At 34.0% G+C, this 13,874-nt stretch overlaps 2 protein-coding genes across 3 annotated transcripts; one reads left to right on the top strand and one right to left on the bottom strand.

Moving 5' to 3' along the window:
• Window positions 1-3,632: 3,632 nt before the first annotated feature.
• On the top strand, window positions 3,633-9,516 carry LOC105158834 (ankyrin repeat protein SKIP35). 2 transcript variants are annotated; one of them, XM_011075718.3, is made up of 4 exons: window positions 3,633-3,782; window positions 4,060-5,278; window positions 6,713-7,145; window positions 8,523-9,516. In XM_011075718.3, exons 2-4 carry the CDS (start codon window positions 4,590-4,592, stop codon window positions 9,321-9,323), a joined length of 1,923 nt encoding a protein of 640 aa, XP_011074020.1. In that variant the 5' UTR covers window positions 3,633-3,782; window positions 4,060-4,589; the 3' UTR covers window positions 9,324-9,516. The 2 variants fall into 2 exon arrangements, with proteins under 2 accessions (XP_011074020.1, XP_011074021.1); XM_011075719.3 differs by lacking the exon at window positions 3,633-3,782 and adding an exon at window positions 3,860-3,881.
• A 921-nt stretch (window positions 9,517-10,437) lies between these two features.
• On the bottom strand, window positions 10,438-12,758 carry LOC110011742 (protein AUXIN-REGULATED GENE INVOLVED IN ORGAN SIZE-like). Its single transcript, XM_088878220.1, has 2 exons — window positions 12,255-12,758; window positions 10,438-11,394 (listed from the first exon to the last, which is right to left on the bottom strand). The coding sequence occupies exon 2, from the start codon at window positions 11,000-11,002 to the stop codon at window positions 10,598-10,600; it is 405 nt and encodes a 134-aa protein (XP_088734346.1). The 5' UTR covers window positions 11,003-11,394; window positions 12,255-12,758; the 3' UTR covers window positions 10,438-10,597.
• Window positions 12,759-13,874: the final 1,116 nt, after the last annotated feature.

Below are 13,874 nucleotides of genomic sequence, written 5' to 3'. Positions count from 1 at the left end.
TTTTATCTATATTTTATTATTAAATGAGAGTATTCTTTTGGTGTCTCACTTAATTCTGGTCTGTCTTTTTTTTAAAAATTAAGTAATTACTGTAACTTCTACATTTATACTACATTACATTTTTGGTCCTATGAAGAAGGCACATTTTCTTATTAGTCTCGCGTTTTATGAATTTATGTTTTGGTCCCATTTTGTTAAAAAAAGTTTCCAAGTTAATCCTTCTCAATTTTTACCGTCAAATTTTAACGGCAGAACTGGTCAAACCTTAGTCTAATTAAATATAATATTTAAATATGTAAAGACAAAGTAATTTGACTAACCTTTAACCACTTCTGTTGTTAAAACTGATGGTAAAAATTGCGAATGACTAACTTAAATTTTTTTCAATAAAATGGGATCCAAACAGAAATCCCGTAAAGCACGGGACTAATAAGGAAATGTTATGGGACCAAAAAGGTAATTTAGCCTCTACAGTTATTATGGTTTTCCATAACTACCTTTTGGTACGAGAATAATTTGCTTCATTTTTCAAAACAAGGGATGATAATTTACTAATTCTTTTTTTATTGAAATTTTTTTTGCTCATTTCACATATCATATGAGAATAAATTACATTTGTCCAAATTTAATAATCCAATTTGTAAAAATATATTATTTTAATTCATTTTTAAAAATTATATATATACATAGAATGTGTTGCACTTACTGATCAGTATTATTGTTCATGAGATAGAACAGTATGGTCTAATTTACCTTTAAAGAGAAGAGTATACGGAACTGTAATTCACAACTTACCAATAACTTTTTATGTATTTATGGATATAAGCCCAATCACACTAAAAAAAATTTGATTAGTTTCTAACACTATAAATCACTGCATATCAAAAATCATAATAAATTGATGGGTATCGAATACACTAAAAATATTATCATACTAAAAATTTGTGAAATTGATGAGCAGGGTCGAATCCACATGAATTGATTTTAAATTGACTCCTTGAAGAGTAGAAATAAAATATAAATGAGGGGGTTTTGATTAAAAATCTAGATCTAAAATTAAATAGATGAAAAGAGTATTTCAAAGAAGAATAAATATTAAAAGGATATTCCAGTTAAAGACAGATGATATTTAATTCCACGGTTGATCATATATGCAAAAATGACAATCATTCATAATATATAAATTGGTTATGGCCATCGGTACAACCTAACGACCTTATATTTTCTTACCTTATTGATAGTCAAGGAACGTTTATTGACTAAATTCTTAATCAGTAAATAACATTGGGAACATCCTCAATATTTAATTTACCGACAACATTGAGAGCTATAAAATGTCAATTCTAACTAATAAATTCCTACGAGGATTTATTTAAGTTAGATTGTACATTCCCCATAATATAATCGAAAAATTCTACATAATCAATTATACTATGTCATCACTAGTTATTGAACTAAACAAACAATCACGGATTTATAAATTCAATTGGTTGGGCAAATATTCTTGACAATGAATAACAGTACCAATCATTCACAAATCAGATTATTTGTAATAAAAGCACAAAGAACAACACAAATACCAATATAAATGAAAATAAAAAATATAAATTAAATCTCACAATTCATTGAAATTAAGTATTCACAAAGTCTTTAACTGGAATTAATTTTTAACTCTACTCAGCATCAACAACTTTAACTTAATATTTTGGGAAGTAAACCAAAATAAATAAAATTATTTATTTCAAATGAAAAAACAAATACCAAATCTTTCTAAAGCCCATATATATGCAAATGGCCCATAACAAATTAACCCCCAATGGATTTGAAGTCCATCTCTGATGGGCTTCTGTTTGGGTCAAAGCCCAAGTTGGCCCAAACCACAATGAAGGTTTTGACCATACTGCCCTCCCCGGTAGCCACTCTTTGCAGTTGTTTTTCTCAACAACAAAAGGTCATTTATGACTTTTCACACCAATATAAAAATAAAATATCTTGGCACTAATAATTAAATAAAAACAAAAATAGTAAATAAAAAAGATGCTCTGTCCCTATCAATTATGTGTTACTTGGTGTGAGAGGAAAAGGTTCCTACATAAAAAATAAAAAAAAATAATAAAATCAAAGGACCCCACTTTTTTTTTTTTAATTTTTTAATTCATAAATAAATTAATTATAAAAAAGAAAATTAAAAAAATAAAATTATCCATTAAATTCAACATTTGAATTAAAAATACCCATGTAATAAAATAAAATAATTTTATTCCATATAGTTAAAAAAAATAATATTTGAACAATTCAATTATTAAGATATTTTTTTAATATTATTCCTTCAAAGTGTACTCCATACATAATAATTATTAAAATAGTAATGATTGGTGATGGTCAATGAATACATACATGACAAAAGGCAGACATGAAATTAATGAAAATACAGTATTCATACTTCTCTTGTGGGCCCCCTCAAAAATAAAAATAAAAATAAAAAAATACTTCACTAGAAAAAATTTAAAAATTTGATAATGAAATACTAAAAAGGGTAAAAAAAAAATGGGTTAAAATAGTTTCTTGAAACAAAATAATACTCACTTAACTTAGTCTTCGTTTGGTCCTATAATTGAGTAGTAAAAAATTACTTTTCGAATACGAATATATTTTTTTTTATATTATTTAACCCTTTTTCGATATTTATTCTTTTTGAATTAAATTTTATCCACGATATGTTTCGAAAGTTACAATTTTTAACTTTTAATTTTATTATAGTAATTATTTAGTGATTACTGATTATATCCGTTGAATAATTTTTATTTTTTTCATTAAACTAATATTGAGAAACTCCAATATGTATTTACATATTTGTTTTTATGAAATTATGAATTCGTAATAATTAATTATTTCATTATTATTATTTTTTATGATTTATTATGCAATCATCGGGTCAAAATGGACCTCAATATTGCAACTAGCTCGGAAATTATTATGATTTTTAATTACCCAAAAATGTGTTGTTTTTTTCTTATATTGGGATAGTTACGTTGTCTTCTCATAATGTTTGATGTAATTCTGTGAATTATAAAAAAATTATGTTTAATTATATCAAATATTAAAGAAAAGTGATGTAATTGTTCAGTTTATATTTGTAAATAGACGAGAGGTAACTTTACATGTTTATGATTAAATTCTCATACCATTTAATGCAAATTGAATTCTACTAATAAATATTGATGTGATATGAATAGACGTAGTAAGAGACGCAATAAATTCTCCATGACTTGAGCGTCGATTGCCGTAGTTCAGAATTCAATTATACGAGTCGAATTCAGCAATTCTATTTTATTACACACCCGACATACTTACGCAATCACCCGATTTAAACTTAAAAATCATCTATAGAAAATCTCGAGCTCAAGTTGTCGGACTATCCCGCTAAAAAATAATAATTTAATATTTCATAAATCTATGAAATTGAAAGAATTAGCCGCAAAACGGTGACGCATATGCAAATTACAGTGATTATCTCGGAATATGTATGAATGATTACCTTTATTTTCTATCTAGATATATAAATAAATGAAGAGGAATAAAGGAAATGAAAAAGAAAAAAATATAGATTTATGCATAAAAAAAATAAAAAAAGAAAAGGGTGATGAGAAATATAGCAACTTTGGTTAAATGGAAAACAGAAGAAAACAAAAGAGCTGAGGGGTGAGGACCATACACAGAAAGACAGAGACAACCACCAACATGGCTTCTCTCTCTACTTCTCTCCACTCATAATTATTTAGGTATTTTTCTCTCTCTACGTATAAAATTTTTATCTTTTTTTTTTTTTGTTGTTGTTTTCTTGAATGAAAATGGTTTTGGGAATTCTTCGTTTGATTGAAGTTCTGTTTCTTTCTTTAATTGTTGTTTCTTTCAATCTGTGGGAGTTGTGATGGATAAATTTTTGCCGGCTGTTTTGGGGTTTTCTTTTTCCTTTTATCATTTTGGTTGGGGGTTGCGTTTTGTGTTGTTGAGTTAATTCTGTTTTTTTATTGATGGATATGTTTTGATGTTTTATAGGGATTTGCAAGTGGATCGGTTTCTGCAATTTTTGCAGGTTTGGGGGTGAAGGGTTTTTGAGTTTTCTAATGATTGGGGAGATAGCAGAGATTTTTGCATGATTCGAGGTGCAAGGTCTCGAACTTTTACCGGATTCTTGATATTTTCTGGTGGGCTGTTGCTTTCCTGAAGGGTCTTCCATTTTTTGCATTTGGGTGGTATAAGTTGGGTCACTTTTTAAATGTGAAGAAGGGGTTTGATCTCTGAATTGCTCTAGTTTGTCCGGTTTGCTGGTGTGGTTTTTCTTGTTTTCCCTTATAAACTGGAAATTTGGTTGAGAGCCTATGAAGTAGGAAATTCTGAATTTGGATTTGTGACAATATTTCAGTGGCAGAAATTATCAGGGTTTTTTGGAAACTAGTGGAGTAAAAACAGATGTTCTTGGCCTGAGGTTTCTCTCTGACTGTAAAGGAATGGGTGACAGTTGGAAAAATTGAGTTTTTAAAAGTGTTTTTTGCTGCTTCAGTCGTCTTTGGTGTTTGGGACCAAGAATGGAAACAAAGAAAGTTCTTGTAATAGGAAGTGAAAGTGAGTCTGAAAGTGAAATTGAAAGCCAGAGCTTAGATGAGGTTAATATGGAAGAGCCTCACTGTTCTGAAATTGAAATGATGGAAATGGAAACTGCTGAGGATGAAATATCAAGGGCAAGCAATGAGAGTAAACATGGAACTGATATTGTAGCTTTTAGTTCCGAGAAGGGTGAGGGAGGAAGCGATGGAAATGTGGTTTTCTCAAGAGAAGCTCCGCTTGTTATTAAGGAAGATTCGACTATAAGTTCTTGTAGCTGTGGTGCTGAGAAACTTAAATCTAGATTGGCTGCTTCTAATTCTGAGCCTGGAAAAAATGGGAGGAAGCTCAGTCGACAAGATAGAATTGAGTTAGGTAGGTTGTTTCAGGGGGCTGTGAGTTCCCATGATTGGGAGCTTGCTGAGAGTCTGATTTTGTTGGCCGATCCTCAGACTCTAAATGATGCACTATGCATTTCTTTGGATTCAATCTGGTTCTTGAGCACACAGCAAGAATTATATGGAATTACTGGATTGATCAAGAAGATCATTGCTAATGGGGCCTATGACTTCACTCGAGCTGCACTTAGGACCTCATTTCTTGCATCTTGTGTTTCTGCTTGTCAGAGTCGGACGATGAGCCTTGCTGACACTGTTACCGTGATGGCTCAAAGGTATCAAACCTCCTCTTTTCACATTCATTCATATGTGCATGTACGTATATCTACAATATCGATTTTACTGGTGAACTATAGTTCTCTCTCTGTTTGCCCCCTTGACAGACATGTGGAATACAAGCCCTTTGTGTAGCTAGAGAATTTCTTTGTCCTTTTGTTATCATATGTTCTTGAATGAACATGTTGACATTTTCTGAATGAATTTGTTAGTGTGCCCTTAATGTTCTCTATCTGACAAACTGCCGGAAAAGGCATAGAAACTGCCTATTTTCATATTGGAATGGTAATCTTGTCTTCCTACTGTCCTACAAGTTGCGCATTGATATGAAAGTGCAAGGATTTCTATTACCACCCATTGCCAATTTAATACAGATCATTATTCATGTTTTAGATGTCTTTGCCTTGATTATATGCTCACTTTTGTTAACCTAAATGTAGGTTAAACCGTTAAATTGGTATTGCATTGTCGGTGCATATATGACTACTGCTGCATTGATGATGTTCCTGAATTCAGGCTAGATTGTGGATTTTCAGTTGTACAATTTAGAACAACGTTAGAATCTGATTAACTTTTGTAAAGTTTATATGTAACCTCAAAGCAAGGGCATGGAATGTTCCAAATATTGGGAAGCCTAATCTGCCTGTGCTCTTGCTCTCAAACCTTAACACTTGTGTAGTTGGACTCTCAAATTTAACTTGCCGTGCACAGATTGCAAAAGTAAATTTGAATTTCGTGCAATATGTCGTTCTGCTAGTTTTTTTCTGGCCTCTAACGAGTCCTAAGGATTCCCAACTTATGTGATCACCTTAGTTCCTTGTTCCGCACTCTTATGCTTAAAGACTGCCAATTTTTGCTCGAAATTTTCCTTCGTTCTCTAGTTTACCTAGCATCCTACCGTGCTTGTCTTGCAAGCTGGTAGGTGTACCACTTAAGTGCAACATGGTATTGCTGACAGGAAACATGGTAAATGTGATTGCATTCACTGAAAGGACAAATGTTTGTTAGTGTCTCACTAGTTAGAGTGTTGTACTCAACTCTTGGATACAGGCTGTTTCTTAATAATGATTACTGGAAAGACAAAGCCATTTCTTCCTTAGGATCCTTGTTTGCATATATATTCTGCAATTTGTCTGAAACCATCTGACATGGTTATATGTTGGCCCTTTTATGTTTCCTTGTTTGTTTGCTTTTCCTGCTATCTTTAGCTTCTCTCTTTGTTGGGCAGAAATCATAATTTTGTTCATTTTCTTACTTCCCATGGTGTAATGGAGGAGCATATGGAATATGACCTCCTCTAGGCTACATTTACATCTATGTTTTTGAGACTCAGGTTGTTCTGAAGCTTTTCCTTGCATTCCTTGTTACGCTTGGTACCGTTTCAGAAGTTTTTAGCATGTGTCCTGAGGAATTCCACCCTTTCCTCCTAGCAGGTTACATGAAAGGCTTCAGGAATGCAACGGAGACGAAGTCTTGAAGGCAGAAGCAGGTGCCAAGGTTCAGAAATTTACTGAGTGGGCTCTTAAATGTATAAGTTTCCATTCTCGCTGCCAGGGAAATCGGGACAGAGTGGGTCATAATTCTCCTGTTGAGATCCAACTACAGTTATCTGCTTTCAAGACCTTCCTCGATCTTGCAGGCAACCATCTTACTGGGAAGGATTTCACTGAAGCATTTGATGCGGCTTGCTTCCCACTTACGCTCTTCTCTAGTTCATTTGACCCTGGTTGGGCATCAGGTATATCAGCAACTGCAATCCAAGGATTGTTGGGCATGCTGGTTGAGGGTGGTGCAGACAATGTTAACCAGTGTTTCCTGGAGGCTTCACGGTTTGGGAGCACAGAACTTGTTCGTATTCTGTTGCAGGTAATCTAATTTTCATGTGCTACTGAGTAAGCAATGTTTTTGTGGACTGTTATTTATTGTTTTACCATTGTTTCATGGATCCTTGTCTTAAGAGATTACAACAGTTTCACTTTTCATTTTCCCGGGGCATATAATTGTTTGTGAAGGTAAACTGTCCTCTCAATTAAGATCTTCTGCCCAAGTTCTGGTTTCAGCCTCATTTCTATTCTCCATTTTCCAAAGTACTGTTTATAAAGTTCATTAAATAGATACTCTTGTGCGACCTTTTGACAAATTATTATGCATCTTCTCTCTCTCTCTCTCTTTCTCTTCTCATTCCCTTCCATATAAATTTTGTAGTTTCTCTTAAGCTTCTTCATCATAATACTTGGTTGTTACGTCAACCCACAGATTCCATAGTATTGATCTAGGTCCCTTCCACCGCAGTCCCTCACCAAACCTTGTTCATAGTCACACTAGAAGACTGTCAAATACACAGACCACCTTCTCCTATGTTTTACATACCAACCATTTGACATGCAATCTTTTCTCCCTTGCATAAGATAATTCTTGTTAGGATGTCAGTTTCTTATTGTATTTGATTGCTTAAGAATATTTTAGGTTTATGTTGACCTTTTGCATACTGATCGGGCTTGTTGATGCTCTTTACATTAAAATGCCAAAACTTGTAGATGTTGATGTCATGCCACTTGTTTGAAAAGGAATGTACCTCAGTGTGAGGACATATTTTTGCACTCTTGTGCTTCATGTCAGATGATTTTATGAATGAAATCATAGGGTCCGTGTGAAACACATTGCTAATTCCAGTTGTCATCTTGAGACTGCTAAACTGGAAACTAGAGAACCTTCAGTTTCAGTTTCATGTCAATTTTAGGATTGTAATATTATGTGGTCAAGTTCAGCATATTGCATGGCAAAATGATGCGTTTAGGTTTGAGCCACATGGCTGAGGCTCTGAGGGTCTTGTGTTCAATAACTCAGAAGTTTTTAATTCATTTCCATTTTTATGGAATTTGCTGGCGTCAACACAAATGCAAATGTTTGGAGATTACAATTATGCTTCATTTATTTAGCAGTTCAGTTTTCTTTATTGTTTAAATTTAATATGCCTGTTGTTGCTACATACTTTGCCATTTGTAATTGGCAATAGTCCTGCTTGTTTTCTTGGAATAGCTACTAGTTCACAATCATCAGGTTCCTTAGCTTCAATACCTTCAAGCTGGCCTTAATATTCCATCCCTTTGCGTGTCTAGGCCTAAGAGACCTTGCATCATCTTCACATTCCTTATTTCCTTATTATATTTACAGCTTTCCCTTTTGGCATTGGATGAATTAACCTAGCACATTTGCTTAATTGTTTTGGCTTTGGGATGTTAGATTGCTCAAAGGAACAGCTTGGATGTAGATGTTGACCTCGCATTGGGCTTTGCTTCACACTATGGTAAAATTGGCACCATGGAGTGTCTGGTGGAGGAGGGTAATGCTATGGCTTTCTTGGGTCCTTTAATGAGAGCTGCCGAGAGGGGTTGTATGCCAGTTGTTCAGTGGTTTGTCCAAAGGGGTTGCCGGGACATGGAACTTTGTCTTGCCCTCACAGCTGCCACGTCGAGCAGTCAAGTAGAGGTTGCAGCGTATCTCCTCCCTCATGTTCCTCACCATGTCCTTGCTGCCCTCAGCATCGAAATTCTCAAGGCTGCTGGCGAACGAAGCGGTGGGTCTCTCAATGGGGTAGCCTTCCTCCTCCACTCTGATTTCTTAGGGGATCCCGCCGCAACCTACGCCGTCGCCGACAGCATTGCTCGATCCGACGACGAGGCCGTTGCTCCTGAGCTCAAGTCTTTCCTCCGAGAGCACTGGTCTGAGGCAGCTTTCCTAGACGGACTGAGAGAAGGAGAAGCACATTTCTCAAACCTGGTGCGGATTCTAAAATGGGGCAACTCTCCAATCTGTCTACGGGATCTACCCGCCCCTCTGAGGGTGGCGGTGGCTTATCTGCCTCTGTATAGGGAGTGCGTCAAGGCAGGAGGCCGCCTTTTATCCCAGAGGCATCGAGGGCAGCTCGTGGAAGCAGCCAGGAGGCTTGGGGGACAGGTCCTGGACGAGCCGGGCCAAAAGAGAGAGTTACTGGCTGTCCTGGAACACCATCTGCCTCCGTTTTTCATCGGAGGTGTGGTTTAGTGCGATAGGAAGTGTAGATTTTTGAACATGAATCATCCTCTCCTGCTTTCTGCTCTGCGTCTTGCTCTCATGTTACAGAAAAAATGATAAATAATCAAAGTATTAGACATGTTGAAGTTGGTAGGTAAGTTAGCTAATGTGTTAGTGTTTCTCTGCCCTTTTGAATATATGGTGATGCAATCATGCGAATGGATGTGGCTGTAAGTAAACCCCTTACCTTATGTATCACAACACAAACTGTATCAAATGGTTGGCATTGCAATCTCATGAAAAATTATATGAATGGTGTGTGAAAGTACCAAACCATAAAGATTAAGTTACAGCCAGCAGCTATGAATTATATATATATATATATATGTATATATAATCTATTTCTTTTTTCTTTTTAAATTTAGACATTATTTGACAATTTTGGGGTTTAATTAGGGTGATATTGAAGAGTTTAATTTTCTGAAACCACCAATTTCATTAGCATATTTTATTGTTGATTGTGTTATTATATAATTTTTATTAAATTATTACGTCTTCTTTTAATTCATGTATTCATTATATATGATTTTTTTCCTTCCACTTTTCTTTTGAAAATAAAAAAGATATTTATCTCAAAATTTGACATACTTTCAAATTTTTGTTTGGCTGTAAACTCACCTTCTTCCACACAGTCAATTGATGGATTTGAGATTAAATCCTCTCATTTTGAATTGCATTTTGTGAAATATTGATAGATTTAACTTTTTATTATGATATTGAGGCATTTGAATTTTTCTAAATGATGGCTTAATTTAGTGATTAAATCTAAAATTTTATAAATAAGTTGGAGGTTATAGGGTTGAATTCACATATGAGTGTTTATCTCACTTAATACAAGTCTATTATAATATTAATTTATTGTACTATGAGTTTACTGATTGAATCAGTGCATTCGTCAATTTATTGATATGACGTAATATAATCACTGTTTCTTAAAAAAAAAAAAAAAAAAAAAACCTTTTGTCCAAATAGTATCCTCAAATTCAAATTCTTGCAGCATTCCCAAATCCACTCAAACTGCAGAAACAGAAATTTAAAAGAAACAGAAAATTGCAAAGCAAGAGAACTTAAGCTGGCTCAGACCTAACTTTCAAAAGGACATATGTATATATACTAATGAGAACATATACTAATTAGGTGAGATATTTGTAAGAAATAAAAGAACTCTGTAACAATTTTTCCTGTTCTTCACATTATAGAGAAAAAACCAAAATTATGTGAAGATTATCTCATCTCCACACCATTTACACATAAGTTGTGTCCCTGACATTAGAAGGCATGAAGGCCAAAATCATGAGGAGGGCCAGAATGCAGATGGGAAGCAGCAGTAGCAGAAACGGCGGAGGCGGCAGCGGTGGCAGCACCAGCGGCAGTATCAGCAGCGACACCGTCAGGCAGACGAGCAGAAACAACGACTCCAACGTGAAGTAACGGGACATCTTTCCACTGTGCCCTTGTGAGAAAGACCGGCAATGCTCTAATCTATGCTCTAATCTCTGTCCTTCCGCCATATGGACACTGCTCTTTCTTTGTTGGCGAGTGGCGGATTTTGCCATTCTTCCATCCATGATACTGCGCAAGTGCTGATCTTGGAGATCGATGTAACCCTTGGACAATGCTGATTTCGATCTTTGCTGCTTGACAGTCATTTCTAAACTTCCAAGATCTCAAACAAAATTGATCAATGCAGGCAGTCTTGTCTTGATAAACACAGAATGTGCAATCAGGTGCAATTCAAGAATCGTGTTTCAAACTTGATGGTTGAGGGGATTAGTATCTGAATTTCGTGCTGATTCTTGTATGCTTTTGAGTAAGATTAGCACACAGCAAAACTATTGAGAGTGAAATGAATCGATCTTTTTTTAGGTGTAGAAGAAGTTCCAAGAATCTACTAGGAACAGAGAGGCCTTAAGCAGCAAGTGAGAGGAGCTTCTATCTTGGCGGGATGAACTCAAAATTCAGTTCAATGCTATGTTATATATTCACAAATGCTGTCTACATTCAGTGCCAAAACCATAAGACGTCATCGCGGGAAATCCAACTGCAATTCAAGAAAAGGGAGAAATAGCAATATATCAGATCCAATTGCAGGAGAAAACAAAATTCTTGAATTTTGGTTACAGGAAAAGAGGGAAAAACCAAAAGTATATAGGGCTTGAAACATGTATAATGGTCAAAACAAAGACAGATCTTTACATTGTTTAAATATAGCAGATAGCATAGTTTCCATTTTAAGCCACCGCCATGATCTAATAATCCATCTTAAACAGGTAAAATAGATCACATTCAACATAAAGGCATAAAAGTAAACTGATTAGAGTACTCAAATAAACAACATCAATGGATGAAAGGAATAAAAAACTCATGATTAAACTATTTCACCAAGATTCATCACTGAGATTATGAACTTGACCAGGATTCATTAGCTAACCCCATAACAAACATACACACACATTTCCCCAAAGACAAAAACCAAAGCCCAGACAAGAAATCCAGCTAAAATCTTGGAGCAAGAGCAAGAAAGACGGACACACACACACAGAAACATATATACACACATACATATTCCCAGAGAAAGAAAAGCAAAAGCCCAGATACGAACTCCAGCTAAAATATTGGAGCAAGAGGAAGAAAGACACAAACACACTCACACACATATTATATATAAATCTGTTCCCAAAGAAAAAGGAAAAAAAAAAAAAAACCAAAGCCCAGATAAGAAATCCAGCTAAAATCTTGGAGTAGAGGAAGAAAGACAAACATACACACATACATAAGTTATAAGTATTCCCAAAAGTAAAAAAAAAAACAAAGTCCAGATAAGAAATCCAGTTAAATCTTGGAGCAAGAGGAAGAAAGACAGAAAATCCAATTGTATGTATGTATAATGTATATCTATACCTATATTGCTTGTAAAGCTGTTGCAAGTTTTGGAGGTGATGATGAGAATGCAAATTCAGCTTCCAAATGCCGCACCAAGAAACAAAACAATTACTTTGCATTTCACTCTTCTTCAATCCCGTTTTCCTCCTTTAGTTTCTCCTCTCTGATCAATATATATCCCTTAATTCTTTCTTCTCAAGACTTATTGTTTTCGCACCCCAAAAACTCAATCTTGGAAATGATGAAGAAAGGTGAGGAGGGATAGAGAATATAGCTCAAAAGAAGCAAAAGCACCAAGTATAACAAGAAAAACCCAAACTTGAAGGTTTCTTTTATATGCTGTGGTGGAAGAGTCTTTTTTGGTGTGAAGAAATGTGATTGAAAATGAAAAGAAGTGTGATGGGAATGGGGAGTGAAATGGGAAGGTTGTATTTCTGGTCTTGTTATGTCACTTGTGGTGGGGTTGGAGGCTCTTACCATCCAATATATGCACTGCCTTTTTCTTGCCTTATTTTAATGTGTTTGTGTGTGTATATATATACACACACACTTGTTCTAGATTACAAGAAACTCCCATATGAGAGAGAGAGAGAAGAAAAGAAAAGGGTTGGATTCAGTGAACGAGCAGAAAACAAGTGGGGGCCTCTTGCTGACAGTGAAATATTTGATGGTTGGATCAAGGAAAAAAAGATTATGAATTTGAAAAGGATGTCCTGGTTCTTCACCCCTGGACCTCTCTCTCTCTCTCTCTCTCTCTCATATCTTTCACTAAGAAAAGAAAAAAGTTATAAATAGCTTATGGGGAAGAGACTCTTCTAATTTTATCCAACTTGTTTTAAGTACTCTACCATGCAGCTATGATGCATGGATATATACTTTCATAAAAAAAAGTAGCTAATTATTATATTTTAAAATAAATAGTTTTAATAAATATTTATAGATCAACGATACACAAAGTTTGTTGTAGTGATTTTTGCTAATATCGCTAAAATATTTACTATAGCTAATAGTCATTGTCAATAATTTTCATAGTGAATAATATAAATTTTTGTTTAATTATAATTAATGATAATTATTTATCATAATTTTAGTCCATAATCAATAAAATTACTGTCAATAATAAAATTTCTTCTAGTGATATTAAATACTCAGATATAATATAATACTTATTATTAATTTTAGAAAATGTTTACAAAATTAATGGAAAGTATTAAAAAAAATCTCGCATACGATATATTCAAGATTATATTGTACATTCTAACTAATATCAATAAAATACAACTTATATGGTATAATATAATTATGAAAAAATAAATAAAAAGCATAGTTTATAATTTATTATTATTCTTACAATAGCATGCATTATGTATAAAACAATTTTGAAATATTTTATATCCTTTAGGCAAATGTATCTATATAGATATTGCAATTTTATATACGAATACAAAGTTTAGGATCAGTTTCAATGTTCATACATAAATTTTTGGGTAAATTACACTTGCCTCTATCATTGTTTGAAAAATTACAAATATCTCCCCTTAAATAAAAAATAATTATGTAACTCCTAGATGGTAAAGTGAACATTACTATTTACCCTTATTGAATTTTTTAAAAAAATAAACAAAGTATTTGAAAAAA

Source organism: Sesamum indicum, linkage group LG3 (assembly GCF_026168435.1).
Source record: "Sesamum indicum cultivar Baizhima isolate 11 linkage group LG3, ASM2616843v1, whole genome shotgun sequence".
In the NCBI taxonomy this organism is placed as follows: domain Eukaryota; kingdom Viridiplantae; phylum Streptophyta; class Magnoliopsida; order Lamiales; family Pedaliaceae; genus Sesamum; species Sesamum indicum.
Note: the sequence above shows the minus strand (reverse complement) of the source record. Positions and strands in the feature narration are given on the sequence as shown.